This window comes from Phoxinus phoxinus (assembly GCF_949152265.1).
Source record: "Phoxinus phoxinus genome assembly, chromosome: 21".
Lineage (NCBI taxonomy): Eukaryota > Metazoa > Chordata > Actinopteri > Cypriniformes > Leuciscidae > Phoxinus > Phoxinus phoxinus.
In genome coordinates this window covers 12,558,340-12,573,016 of record NC_136896.1, presented here as the reverse complement: position 1 = coordinate 12,573,016, position 14,677 = coordinate 12,558,340, and the positions used below count along the sequence as shown (strand labels likewise).

General features: G+C 39.3%; 1 protein-coding gene across 1 annotated transcript in view; it reads left to right on the top strand.

Annotated features, from left to right (window-relative positions):
• znf438 (zinc finger protein 438) overlaps positions 1 to 13,298 on the top strand; it is a 46,332-nt gene extending 33,034 nt beyond the window's left edge. The window contains exons 4-6 of the mRNA XM_079595299.1: positions 8,317 to 8,390; positions 9,919 to 11,530; positions 11,613 to 13,298. Of these exons, the coding sequence (XP_079451425.1) occupies positions 8,342 to 8,390; positions 9,919 to 11,530; positions 11,613 to 12,210 (2,259 nt within the window). The 5' untranslated portion in view covers positions 8,317 to 8,341 and the 3' untranslated portion in view covers positions 12,211 to 13,298. The remainder of the gene's footprint in view (positions 1 to 8,316; positions 8,391 to 9,918; positions 11,531 to 11,612) is intronic.
• Positions 13,299 to 14,677: the final 1,379 nt, after the last annotated feature.

Below are 14,677 nucleotides of genomic sequence, written 5' to 3'. Positions count from 1 at the left end.
TATAAATACCTGCTGCTGAGTCATTAATATTAATCAAACCACAAAACACAGATTTAACAAAGATTAATCTATATTTAATTTATACTGTGAACACTTAAGTGTTATTTTATTTATGTATAAATAAATGTTTAAATTCAGTATCATTCAAATTATTTAATTTAATTCAAAAGTATAATATTAATACAATTATACAAAAATAAGCTCATTTGAAATAAGAAAAAAAAAACTTTTTTTAAAAGCTTCTAGAATTTTCGTTTTCTGCCCAGAATTTATTTAGGTGCTTCCCTACTGTATACGTCACAGTAGAGAAGAAAACATTATTGCAATTTCTGTTTCTTGCCAACTTTAAGGTGCAGTCACATGTGAAATACAGTAATTTCAATAGGAATCTATGTGCATGAGGGTGAAAGATTTCCCCACACAGATTTTGTAATGCGTTTAAGATGGTCACCCAGGTTGCTGGCGAAATGTCACCAAAAATTTCACTGTGATCGCACCTTTTAAGCTTGGGTGTGATTTACTGACCATACGACTGGGAAAAGCTCACACCAGGGGTGTCCAAACTCGGTCCTGGTGGGCCACTGTCCTACAGAGTTTAGCTCCGACTTGCCTCAACACACCTGCCTGGAAGTTTTTAGTATGCCTAGTTAGTAAGACCTTTATTAGCTGGTTCAGGTGTTTCATTTAGGTTGGAGGAGGATTGGAAACCCCTGGCTCACACAGTTAAAATGTCATTGCCATTGCAGTTGTTGCTCTTCGGCTGCCAGATCGGTTTTATATTCCATTGAATAAAACAATCACTTGACCTTGTTTCCTAGAGTATTCTTATTCTCTGGTGGCACAGTGACACAGTTGATCTTTATTTAAGCTGATATAGTTGAGGTCAGATTTGCTAGGACTGCTGTTACCACAGCCCACTGCAATAATGCTAAGCTGTTATTGATAGGTCATGGTGCTTCATTACCAGTCATTATAAAGTCTCAATGGGGAGCTGTTGTAGTCATTACTTGGCATACAGTCTCATTCTTTGTGCATCATTGATGCTTGTCACTCACTTTCGAGGTAACATAGTGGAATGTTTTGCATTAAGGTATAGTCATGTTTTTTTTAAGGGAGTGATGTAGTGTATAGTACATAGTATACACTATTAAGTTCTGGATCCAGCTGTACATTTCCTGTGTTTACAGTCAATGAGCGACCAAGGCCTTGACAAATCCCCTTTGGAGCGTCTCAGGAGATCCGAGAACTCCCTTTGCTACCATCGACCTCGTTATAAAATAGACAGCTGTTTCAGTCCCACTTTCAAAACAAAAAATGGAAATTTGATATATTTAATAACAGATTAAAACTCGAGCTCTTTCAAAGCTTTAGGTCTTTTGGAAATGTTTTAAAGCTGCGCATCAGTAATTGTGACAGCTGTCAAATACGGATGTGCGCATCACTAATTTGAAAGTCGTTTAAACCGAAGTTTTGTTACCGACTTGTCTAAAAGAAACCCTCTAAAGACTTGTGTATATATGATCCATTTGAGCACTTAATCTATGAATCAAACAGTCAAATCACATAATAAATGCCGCACACGCGAATAAAGCTCAATCTAATTCTGCTTCTAAAGCTCGGTTATTTATTTCGGCTATCACACCTACGTGCATGTCCTGAATATGGTTATGCATGGCTCTAGTGGAATTATGCCTGTTTGAAATGGCACAGTTTATATAATTTTTTTCAGTTTTATCTCTAATTCAAAATTCTCCCACACCATGTTTGTATTTTGAGCGGTCATTTCTGCGCTCTCCATGACTGACACGAAGAAAACGCATCTGAGGTAACATAAAAAGATTAGGCCCTACCACTTGAGGTAGCCTATTATTTTTCCAAGTGTTTTATTGTAATGTGCTATTTAAAATGCTTTTAAATATAAAATCAAAGGCCATTATCAAAGGTAATGGCTCAGGGAAGAAGGGGGAACTGCTAACGGTAAATGGAAGTTTTAAAACTTCAGTAAGACTTCACTAGTGAACCTGTAGTTTTTCCATTTTCTCAGGCACATTTGACCTTGGGAAGTTTCTCTGAAGGGATTTTGAATGTTCTTTCTTTTGTTTTGATTAATTGAATCTGGCTTTAGTGTAGTCTTGTATGTAGAGTAGCTCTGACCTGATTAGTTCCGTTGTAACTGCGTAACACTTTTATTTACTGAATGTTTAGGTATGATAAATGCCTTCAATCAATAAATAACTCTCCAGACCCCAGTGTGCGGTTTTGACTCGACTCATAAATGCCTTCTCTAATGAGTGGAGAGAAATTTCTCATTAACAGACTGAAGGTTGAGCCTGCTTAATTTAACAGCTTTACTGTTGGTTACCGTGGTAATTACAGCCCCGCTTCACTTTGATCTCGCCAGACAATGTTTCCCAGATTCTCCAACTCATCAGAGAAGCAGCTGCTATATCAGAGAGACCCTCTCTATGGCAGGGAAATGAGAGACAGCTCCTCCATCACATGACACACGCTCTGAAGTCTAGATTTACAACTGGTGCCTTTGTTGAACACAATGTGCATGATTCCTGCGAGATTTCAGAGGGACCGAGGGTAAAACTGCATGCCGAAGCTTAAAGGGATACTTCACCCGAAATAATAATTGCCATCATTTACTCCCCAGATTGTTCATGCTGCGCTTATACAATGTAGGTTAATGTTGACAAGGGGCTGTCAAGCGGCAGAAGTGATATCTCATAGCTCATATTGGTTGTGGACTATATTCTACTTTTCGTGGTTGTGTAAAAGGCACTTATATGATGCTTTTGGTATTTTCTTATATTTGGAAAAGAGTAATGGGAAGGAAAAGTCATACAAGGAACGTCATGAGTAAATGGTGACCGAATTTTCATTTTTGTGGGATCTATCCCATTAACCCTGAGAGCAGAGAGTGAGAATACACTTGTGTCTGTGGATATAAAAGCAACGTTGGCCACTGATCGCATGCAAACACAACCGTGTTTATGTGCAAACAGACTTTCTTTTTGGTTCTACCCTATCTAGATAACCGTTGCTCGTCTTATTACTTCTTTAAAGCTACCCGAGTTCACTCTTAACTCCCTGGGGTCTCCAGACCTGAACAAGTACTGAGGCAGGAGTATCTGCATAAGCTTTGATGCTCAGTTTCATATTCTCTAACATTAAAAATGTGCATATTATAACAGGCCTCTTTTCCCTGGCCTCTCTGTTCTGATATTATACACAGAGTTGAAGACAGAGATCTTTAACCACACCCTCCATCACTCAGGAAAACTTGATGCAGGTCTTTGTCTTTCTGTCTATGTTCCTGTAAAGTTGGCCTTCCTTGCTTTGTTTTTCTCTCTTTTGTTCTTTGTACCTTTGTAAGTTTTTTGTTTGTTTTTATTTAAGCCAAAGGTACTTAGTGAGTTAAGGCCCATTCGCACCAAGAAAGATAACTATAATAATAAAAAAAACTTAAGTTCTTATTCTATGAGAATAGGAAAGTCCACACCACAGCTATAGTGATAAGACAGAGGAATGATGTCGTATTTTTTCCCTCAGTTGATGAACAATAAAAATATCGATTGACAGCCAATCTGAATCTAGCCGACTTTAAAGAGCTTGAACATTTGCTGTGCTCTTAGAATAAAACACTGTTATCGCCAGTTGGTGTGGACGCTAATATAGTTATTATATAGTTATCTTTATAGTTACTGTTCTTTGTGGGCAACTGATAAAATAATAAAAGTAGGGCTGGCATTTTTTTTTTTCTGTCAAAAATAAAAATGTTGTCATCATTTACTCATCCTCAAGTTGTTCCAAACCTGTATGAATTTCTTTCTTCTGTTGAACACAAAAGAAGATATTTTGAAGAATGTCGGTAACCAAACAGTTGATGCACCCTATTGACTTCCATAGTATTTTTTTCCATACTTTAGAAGTCAATAGGGTGCATCAACTGTTTAGTTACCGACATTCTTCAAAATATCTTCTTTTGTGTTCAGCAGAAGAAAGAAATTCATACAGGTGTTGAACAACTTGAGGGTGAGTAAATGATGACAGAATTTTTATTTTTGGGTGAAGTATCCCTTTTAAGATAGCATTAGCGAGCATTAGTACCATTTATACTATGCAACCCCAAACTGAAAGGCAGAAATTTGGAAATGAGAGCATAATGATGAAACGAGGAAAAGATGCTATGGGAGTGTGAGGGTTTATGCAGTCGTTTCTACTGTGTGACCTACTTAAGGAATACAAATGTCACACCACACAGCAAAAGGTCGTTTAAAGGTTCTTTAAGGTGACTCACATAGACTTAGCCTCTGGCCACAGTCTTTCACACTTTCATTACGGTTTCGTGGCCTTCCTCATACACCCCCTGATCATTTCATCTGGGTGAATGCTATTATCGAAAACAAATCCTGTGCGATCTGTCTTCTCGCTTCTTTATTCTCGACTTTAAAATTGAGCTAAAATTACCCATCTAAATTCAAAATTGTAGCACTTGGCTCCCTCCTACTGTGGACGTTCATGCAACATCAACCCAAGTGCTGAGAATCTTTTTGGCTGTCGCAGTCACTTCCTATCCAACACTTCACCGTGGAGGTGACACACACTAAGTTGCCCTTGGCGACTGCATTCCGTGGGTCAAAGTTCAATACCTTGATTTACAGCATCCTGTCTGGTCGGCTCTGCGGAAATGAGGCTCCTCACCACAGCGTCTTCAAGAAAAAAACATCACTGCCAAGAGAAATTGACACACGGTTATCTTTTGGCTCCTGCAACCATACTTTCCTGCAGAATCCAGATATGTTTACTGCTAATATTATTTATGAAAAAATATTGCTTAAGTTTGATTTGGATAACAAATTATATTCATATAAAATCATGTCTTCTGTGATATCAAACCTGGTGTGACGCATTTTGACACTATATTTAGATGCACACAGAAGCGATTTGCAAGTTGCTATGATTTTCACTGAATAATACATTTAATTCTATTCCTCACGAAAAAAAATATAATTTTAGTTTCAAAAACATTGGAACATATTGCATTAATCGTACTATCCAATACTTTTGTGTTGTTCACTTCCCATTTGACTTCCACCATTTAAAAAAGCACAGCCAGGATATTCTATAAAATGTATTTGTTTCCAGCCGCATTTATGGGTGAGACTCCTTTATTTATCCAGTGATTTACATCGAAATGGTTCAGTCATTGAGACTATTTTGGTTTTGTATTCTCTCGTCTTTCTGACTTGGGATGCTTTCCTTATTGATCAGTCCACATCTGCGTGTACAGGCAAGCCTGTAGTTTTGAAATTGGAATAGATTTTTTCCCTTCCCCATTGATTGGCTCAGGTGACAGCTAATTACTCAAGAGTGTGTTTATGCGTGTGTTATGCACAGTTGATATTATTTCATGTGGTTCTTTTGTTAGGGCGCTCTGGTTGACTGACGTGTTTTAACATCTGTTGTATTGTTCCTGCAGAGCGCAGTCTTTTTGCAGGCGCATGTACGTAGCGTGTTACGGTGTACTGGCATGTTTGTGTTTTCATTTCCTCTGGTTAATATTTTGTTGCTGTGCCTGTCACAAGATAAGATACTGCAGGTGTGTTTGTGTGTGTGTCACGTTCTTGCAAAAACTGTGTGTCCACAAGTCTGCTGTGGAGAAGCAGTCGCTTTCAAACACGGAATTATAAAACAGATTAGCAAACTGGTGTTTTCTATGAAAATGTCTCGTCTTCTGAGAGGGACAACTGACCTTTCACTCAAACACGCACGCACTACACACTTGTACTCGTACACATCCGAACAACAATGCTATGAGATAATGTAACCTCTTCATATGCATTTAAGGATGATGTCACGGATACAGTAGCCTCATAATGCATTTGGACAGTATTTGTTCAGTATTTCTAAACTATTTTCTAAATTAACTTTATTGATCTCATTTTGAATAACTCACCCATGCATATCACTTTTTTTTCATCATTTTTTTTTAATCAAATCTCATAACTGATACAGGGTTCCTACGGGGTTTGGAAAAGTATGGAAAAGTATGGAATTTGATTTGAGTAATTTCCAGGTCTGGAAAAGTATGGAAAAAAGAAAGCAGAGTATGGAAAAATATTTGCATTTCCAGACTATTGCCCCTGTTAAGTTTTCTATTATAGAAAATCTAATGAATTTAAAATAATAATAATAAAAAAATGCTGTGCATTCACGAGTTCACACATACATGAAATCAGATATAGTCATTTATCCCCCCTTTGACTGGGATAGAAAACCAGCCAAGAGTGAGGTGATGGGGTGGTGGAGGGATGCTGTGAAACTGTCATGATGGGACACGGGTGATACTGGCTTAAATCCACTTTTTGGGGTGAAAATACTGACATGCCTAAGACTTTTGCACAGTAGTGTATATGATAAACTTTTTTGTGCCCTCGAGAAACTATTCACATGTGCACGTGAATTGTTTTGCACGCTTGCACATTACAATTTATAGTTTTATATATAACCTATGTCTACTGACACTACAGCAGAATATATCAATAACTGGCTTAAAATAATTTTTGCGGGGTGAAAATCCTAATTTTGCTTTGGAGGTCTCCTACAAAAAACGCTTTCATTTTCTCATAATATACATTGCACATCACCACATTTTTCATGATTCTCACACAGGTTCGATGATTCAGTCTCTTTAAATCCCTCCTTGTCACGAGCCTACTCTGCTGTGATTGGTCTACCACTTACAGTGCTTATCGGAAGCCCACACCACTACTTAACCTACCTATGCGTATCCTATGCACGTAAAAACTAATTCTCGCGTATAAATTGCACGGTAAAAACACAATAGTTGCTAGGGACACATTTAGTGTGACCGGGTTGGTTACCCAGTGACGTGTAGCCGTCACGGAAGTGGGATTTAAAAATTCCTGATGACTCGTTTTAAGTGGTTCAAAGTCGATTCTTTCTTTTTAGATACAATAACTTAATTTATTGCGTGCTCTTTCATTTTCATACCTTTGCAGAGAGCTGCATTACACATTGCATGAAAGGGAATATTTGAAAAAGCATAATAGGGGCACTTTGAATATGGTCTGAAAATCTATAGAGAAGATTTGAAATTTGAGTCTGGAAAAGTATGGAATTTTGAAATGGAAAATGTGTAGGAACCCTGCTGATATGACTTCTCTGGTGACATTCCCTATGGACCAATCATTTAGTTTGCTTAAACTCCTTTTCACTCCAATGTACGTCACAATACGGAAGGGAATATGTATGGGAAATTGTAATAAATAAAAAATGCGCAAGTTTGTCCAAACCTTCGACTGGTAGTGTAGTTCAGGATTAAAATAAAGTAGGAAAGCTTAAAAAACTAAATGATCAGAAAATGCTTTCTCTGGGTAAATTTGTGAAATAATAACACTCTTTTTGTTTTCATATCAAACAGATCAGTGGAGCCTCTCTTTGAGCTGGGATATTATCGTTAAATTCTCTGAAGAAACTTGGCTTAGAATGTTTAGCATGTGCAGTTTATTGTCTCTTCATCTTTTCCCTGTTTTGTTTATTTTCACACGTGTTAACGACTTCACAGCTTGCCCAGAACAACAGGGGAATTAGCCAACACAGGCTTGATTAAACAAGCGAAAATATGGTACGACAGACCTGTGTTGTGTTTAGAGATCGGGAAGTTTGTAGAGGCGTAGAGATATGACAGATGTGCTGTGCATGTAAGTGTGCGTATCTGTGGCAGTCAGAGCTCATGGCCGCTGGATATGGATGTTCTAGCCAGAACGACCGTGTGTGTCCACCTCTCTTATCTCCTGCAGATCCCTTCCTTTCATCTCCTTTCAGACCTACAGGGTACTGGACAACCCCCCTCCCTAAAATATAGTCCCCCTCAACACTCACACACGCACACCAAGGCTGCTATCTCACTGCCACAGATGAGGACCTTCATGTACAGGCCAAATGACATCCCCCCCCCCAATCCTTGTCCCACTACCACACACACATTAGGGTTGGTTCCCATCTCACCTGGCTCATTCCAGGGTCCCCTCCTCCTTGGTTAGCCATCTTTCCCTCCCTTATCCTTCCCCTCCTGTTGTTTTTCTGCCTTTGCCTCGACTCTAATCTGAGCCTGCGTGACATCTGGAATGTCCTCTGGTTTTGATCGAGATAGTCAGGAAAGCGAGGGGGGGGGGGGGGGACGACGCAGGCGGACACATCTAAACACTGTAATTTAAAGAATCTATTGTGTTAATTACACAGCAGAGGTTCAGTTCTGTTCTCTGTATTTGTTTTTTTGTTCAGGATCTTCAGTGACAGTGTGGCAGACATGAAAACCCAAGAGCACCGTTCCAGCCCTCTGAAATCACACACACAGAGTGAGTATAGAGATAATAATATGCAGTCTTATGAAGCACATCGTTTAGGGTCAAATGATAATACTGTTGCAGTTGTAGTCTTGGAAATGTTGTCTGCTTTCATAGGATATAGATTAATTAGCAGAGTACTTTTTAATTGTTTAATGTACATCATACTGACATTTTTTGTTCCATTCAGCTCACTGTATCCATTAAAAGAAATAATGCTTTCTGTGTGAACGTCCTTTAATCCTGACACTTGTTTTCTAATTGTTCTCGGATGAATCTGACCACAAAGAACCAACATTAATTACACTGTAACTGATCACAAAATTGGTTAAACTAAAATTAGCCCAATTTTTTTTATGTGTGTGCATAACTACTACTGAATTTAGATCAATGTGAAATGTCTTAAGTTAGGGGAAGAAAGGTTCCCTTGAAAAGTAATATCCGTGTACTCCTGTACCTGTCTATCCCTAGAAGTCATAAAGAATTATACTACAAAATTAGGCAATTTTGTAACGTTAGCCCATCAGGTAAGTCCCCATGACCTATTGACCAACATCTGGCCTGCATTCCTTTACGCATGGGTGAGGTGTAAACACACACGTATGCACACTGAATTCATTCTCACAAACACATTCTGGTTTTTACAACAAAAAAACAGACCTACACACAGATATATGTGGTGGCCGGAGCGTAACCTTTCTACTAACATAAACACCAGATCTCACCTTTGAACTCTTCACCTTTCATTCTGCTAATTGGTCCGTGATGCTCTTCTTTTTCTTCATGAACATTACTGTGGCTAAAAATAAGTCCCTATTTCTTTCACCTAAAATAGAGTATTCTCCACTCCTTCTGCTGTTCTCATCTTCCCCTTTTAGGCCTGGTGAAAGCCAGCTCTGTATGATGTTTCTTTTTTTAACCTAATTAATTCTATAGTTGCCTAAATGGGATTAGGAATGACCCTGCTTTGCACATACAGACGTCTGAAAAACCGTGGAAACATCTTTTACATTTTTTCCATCATCATTAGAAATCTGATGATCTGATGCATTTAAACTGATAAATGCAAATTTTAAATGCACTGTAAGCCACTTTGGATAAATGTAAATGTACTTTTTTTTTGTCACTGCTGAGCTTTTTATATAATTCCCATTAGTTATTTTTCACGGCAGCCGTTATATTAGACAGAAGTCCGCAAGGTTCACAGTCATGATGTGTTTTGAATATGGTTTAACGGTTATTCCTGTTCATGTAATAAAGCTGCTTCTGCTGGGCCATTTTTATGCTTTAAAGTAGGGTAATTCGTGTGTGTGTGAGCGTGAATTAGAAGCATGAGAAGTTATAAGAGAGCTGCAGCATGAACAAGAGCAATACATTGAGCTTTAATCAAACTCTTTGCCCCAGGGTGAATTGGTGTATGTGTGTAAGAAACAATGTAAAAGGAGAACAGGGTTAGACCCTTTTTTTATTCGCTTTAGTTCTGTACATCTGATTTCTTAAATGACAAAGTTAAAGTTGTTATCTTATCTTGTTTTGACAGGTGATGCACGGCCCCACTCCCAAATTAAGGGTCTCCAGTTTCGCAGCATTGCACCCAAAGCCCCAGCAGTGGTCCCATCATCTGCAGTTCTGTCCTGCCAACCTCCCTCAGCCCTTCCAGAAGCATCCACGGCTGTCAGCCCTAAATCCATCCTGGTCCCTGCCCAGAACTATGCACTCATGCAGGTGGCTGGACAAGAGGGAACCTTCTCATTGGTGGCCTTACCTCAGACACAACAGCAACAGCCAATCCAGAAGAACCTTAAGCTGCCTATTCCTAGATACCAACCGGTGAGAAGCAAGAGCGCTTCAGAAAAAGGCAGTAGCAAGTTGCTGAGTCCAGCCAAGGTTTCTGCAACCACACAAGCTCAATCATCTGCTGTGAAATCAGAACAGAGTTCAGACCCAGTGTCTGAGCAGCTTATAATAGACACTCCTACTTCGTCTGAAATCAACATTGCACCATTGTTCCCAGGTGCACAGACGGATCGAAAAATGGAACAAAAGAGCGATACCCGTCCACTCAAAAACCAGCACTACCATTCTGGAACCTCCCTTGTTGCCCCTGTCAAGAAAATCTCACCAGTTAAAACCCAAATAGAGGGTTCGGCCTCGGCTGGCAGTGCCATCACAGTTCTCTCTCCCACTATCTTTAGCAAAGCTGTTCAGATCATTCCATCTCCACCCAAGGGAAAACTGCCCATCCTGCCCTATGCCAAGGTGAAGAACTCCCTCCTGGTACCAACCAGCCTTGCCAGCACCCCATTCTCAGACAAGCAGCCTGTGAGTGGAGCCAAAAGCAGCCTGAAAAGCCCTCCAGACAACAACATCAAGTCCGTAGACAGCCAAGTTAAAAGTGAAAGACTGAGCCAAGACCACAACAACACCCAATTCAAGAAAACTCCAGGCAAGAAACGTGGGAGAAAGAGAAAAACCATGGAGGATATTCTGGCCTTTGAGGCCCGAAAGAAGAGATCCTTGTCATTTTTCAGTAGGAGGGTACCTGAGAAACCTCCGGTTGGTGTTCCAAATTCTGCCTCTCAAGAGAAGTTGCTGGACATATCCAAAAAGTATCGTAGTATTCGTCCCAAGCCGGTACTGGTAATGGAAACCGCTATTCCACAACTTGTACCGCTTCCTTCTTTGTCAACACCAGAGAACCCTGATCAGGAGTTATTATTAGGACAGCAGATATCAGGAAAAACATTGAGTGCTCCCCAGTCTTCACAAGCTACTGATCTGCAGCCTATGGCAGATTGTAAAGGTGATGGAGGTGTGATTTACACAAGTCGTCCACTGTACCGATGTCCCACCTGCAGCAGGTGTTTCCAGTTCAAGCATCACTTGCAGAGCCACATGAACAGCCACAGTAACTTGCGGCCCTATGTCTGCCCGGTATGCAGGAAGGCCTATGCTCACTCGGGCAGTCTTAGCACTCATATGAAACTGCACCATGCGGAAAGCAGGCCCCGGAAGAGCCTTTGCTGTGAATTCTGCGATAAGTCATTTGGCTATGTGGGTGTCTACTTCAGCCATTTGAGAGAGGTACACCGGGTAATACTCACCGTTGAGCCATCCATCAGTCAACATGAAGAAAACATGTCCGTAGAAGAGTAAGTAACAAACATTGACTCTTGAGCGTTGACTCTTGCTAAAGCCTTCTTGTTCTTGACATAGATGTTCCTTGTCTTGCAGGTCTTCAGATGCTGATGAACAGGCCTCAGAACAACGCGTTGACCCAGTCGAGCTACAAATTAAGTGTGGGCGCTGCCAGGCCATCACACCTACCTTTGCAGACATGAAGCTGCATTTGTTGTACGTGCACGGAGAGGAGGTCCAGGTCCGACCGAGGGATGGGGCCATGCGCGGGGGCCGTGAAGCAGAGGATGAGCTGGTCAAGCATGCAGCACATTACTGGAGGCAACTCAATGAGAAACGTAACCTAGTGCACTGCGGCACCTGCAATGAGGAGTTCTTCTCCTTTTCCAAGTTCAAATGCCACCTCCATTCTCACCATCAAGGAGCTAGAGAGAGTCGAGGAGAGGAGGAGGAGGAGGAGGACGAAGAAGAGGAAATGGTAGGTAAGGAGGGCCACGTATTAAGCGGCCTCAATAAAGGTATATCCCTGAGGGTGGGATCTCACTTTAACTGCATTCTTTGCAGTAAGGTGTTTAATAAGAGACCAGAAGTTATTGAGCATTGGAGGGCACAGCACAACTGTGAAAATCCCACCCTTCTTTGGGATGTCCTGGACTTCAAAGGGGAGAACAAGCCTACTGATGGGCCAAATTAACTGCAAATGGGTAATTTATTATTTGCTTCACGTGTCGATTGTGTGGTTTATACAGAAAAAAAATCCACTAATAGACTTTTATGTTGTTGTTGATGTTTTGTTTTGCACTGTTTTTAATATCACAAATGTTGTTTTGTAATGCTTGAATTTTGTAACGTTTATTTTTTTTCTTTTTCTTTTTTTTTTCTTTAACCTTTTAATGTTTTATGCATAAAAGCATTATAAAATAATCCATAACATTCAAATCACAAACCTTTAAATTCTATCAAAAACATAACCATGGCCTAGCTGTAGATGTAATGCAACTGCCAGCAAATGAAAGACCCAAGGATGATAATCATAATTTTTTAGGTTTGTGGAGACATAGTGTGCTAATAACGGCTTCAGCTAAAGAATCAGGTGAAACAGACTAACAAAGGCTCATCAAAAACACATTGGCACTCAGACAAATTGAAAATTTGCAGTAGACTGAATACAAATGGGTCATGATTAGCATGCTTGAAATAACATGTCAAAGAACATTCAAAGTAATACGAATTATCAGTGACATTCCACAAACACACAACCATAATCACACAGTTTCAGTCCTCATTCCACCACTAAAATAAATACTGCCGGAAAACCTCTGCTGACAGTCACTTTTCAGTCTATGACAAACAGGTCCACTAATAAATATTTAAAATATCCCTGAGAATATAAAACTCAATTTGGCCAATCTTCAACTGTTAGTTTTAGTATGAATGTGGGTGTGTGTCATAAATATTCTGTGTTGTATTTTTGGATGGAAATGTTATATATTTAAATGAATTTTCCATGGTGAAATGTGTGGTGCTTAATTTATATTATCAGTCTATTCCAACATATTTGTGTTTCCGTTCATAAAAAATATTTCAGGGTAAAGGAATGTTAAAAAACCCTCTCAATTGTTATATATGTATACTTGTATAGATAGATTACAAATATATATATAAAAAAATACTATATACAAGCTGTATATTGAAAATATATATTTACACAAAGATTTACCCTCCCGTTTTCTCCTAAAAAAAAATCAATAATTAAATATATTTATTTGTTAAAATGTCTTAAAGGGTTAGTTCACCCAAAAATGAAAATTGTGTCACCCTTATGTCGTTCCAAACCCTTCGGTCATCTTCGAAACACAAATGAAGATATTTTTTATGAAATCCGAAAGCTTTCTGACCCCCAGATAGACTACAACGTTATCGTCACTTTTAAGGCCCAGAAAGATCGTAAAGACATCGTTAAAATAGTCCATGTGGTACAACCTTAATGTTGTTGAGCGACGAGAATACTTTTTGTGCGGTAAAATAACAACTTTATTTAACTATTTCTTCTCTTCTGTGTCAGTCTCCGACGCTGTTCATGTATGAGCCGGCCAATACTGAGCGTTCTGGAAGCACTGTGCGGTTTACGTGAAAATCATCAGAGACTGACAGGGCAGAGAAGAAATCCTTGAATAAAGGAAATAAATAAATAAATGTATGGCCAAAAAGTATTCTCGTCGCTTCATAACATTGAGGTTGTGCCACTGTAGTCACATGGACTATTTTAACGATGTCTTTACTATCTTTCTGGGCCTTGAAATTGGTGAAACCGTTGCAGTCTATCTGGGGGTCAGAAACCTCTCGGATTTCATCAAAAATGTTGTTCCGAAGATGAACGAAGGTCTTACGGGTTTGGAATGACATGAGGATGAGTAATTAATGACAGAAATTTCATTTTGGGGTGAACTATCCCTTTAAATGTCTTCAAAAAACCTGCCGCTTCAACTAGGCTACACTACCAGTCAAATGTTTGAGCACACTTGACAAGAGTTCTCAATGTTTTAAAATGTTTTAAAATGTTTATAAACCATATGTAAAAAAAAAATATATATATTTTTTTAACAAAACTAAACTGCAAAGAAATGGATGATGGGGCCTATTAGTAAAGAATAAGCAGCTAACAAGTGTCCAGCAGACATGGCATCTCCTTCAGAACTGTTTAAAAAGCATCCCAGGTGGATACTTCATGAAGTTTGTGGAGAGAATGAGTGCGCAGAGCTGGAATCTAGACAAAGGTTGGCTACTTAAAAGCTAAAATACACCGCACGATATTTACCCTGATTTGCAGTCTGGAGGAGTCGACTGAAGTTGCTGAATGTTATAGGCAAGATGGAGATTTTGGGTAGTCAGAGGTGACAAATATGACAGAAAACCACATATTGTATAATGCGCAAAGACTCAGATTCCATCTAGTCGGAGGATATAAAATATATATGATATTTGGGTTGATTTTAAAACAGTTTGTTGTGTTCGTAACAACTTGAAAGTCTGGTAGTGTGTATAGTATATGATGCCCAATTTTGATCTGTAACCATTTACAAGTGTACAGTCAGCAAGTATATGATGCCTAGTTCTGTAGTGTATTCCAGCCTTAACAAAATTATGTTATTTCATAGTTG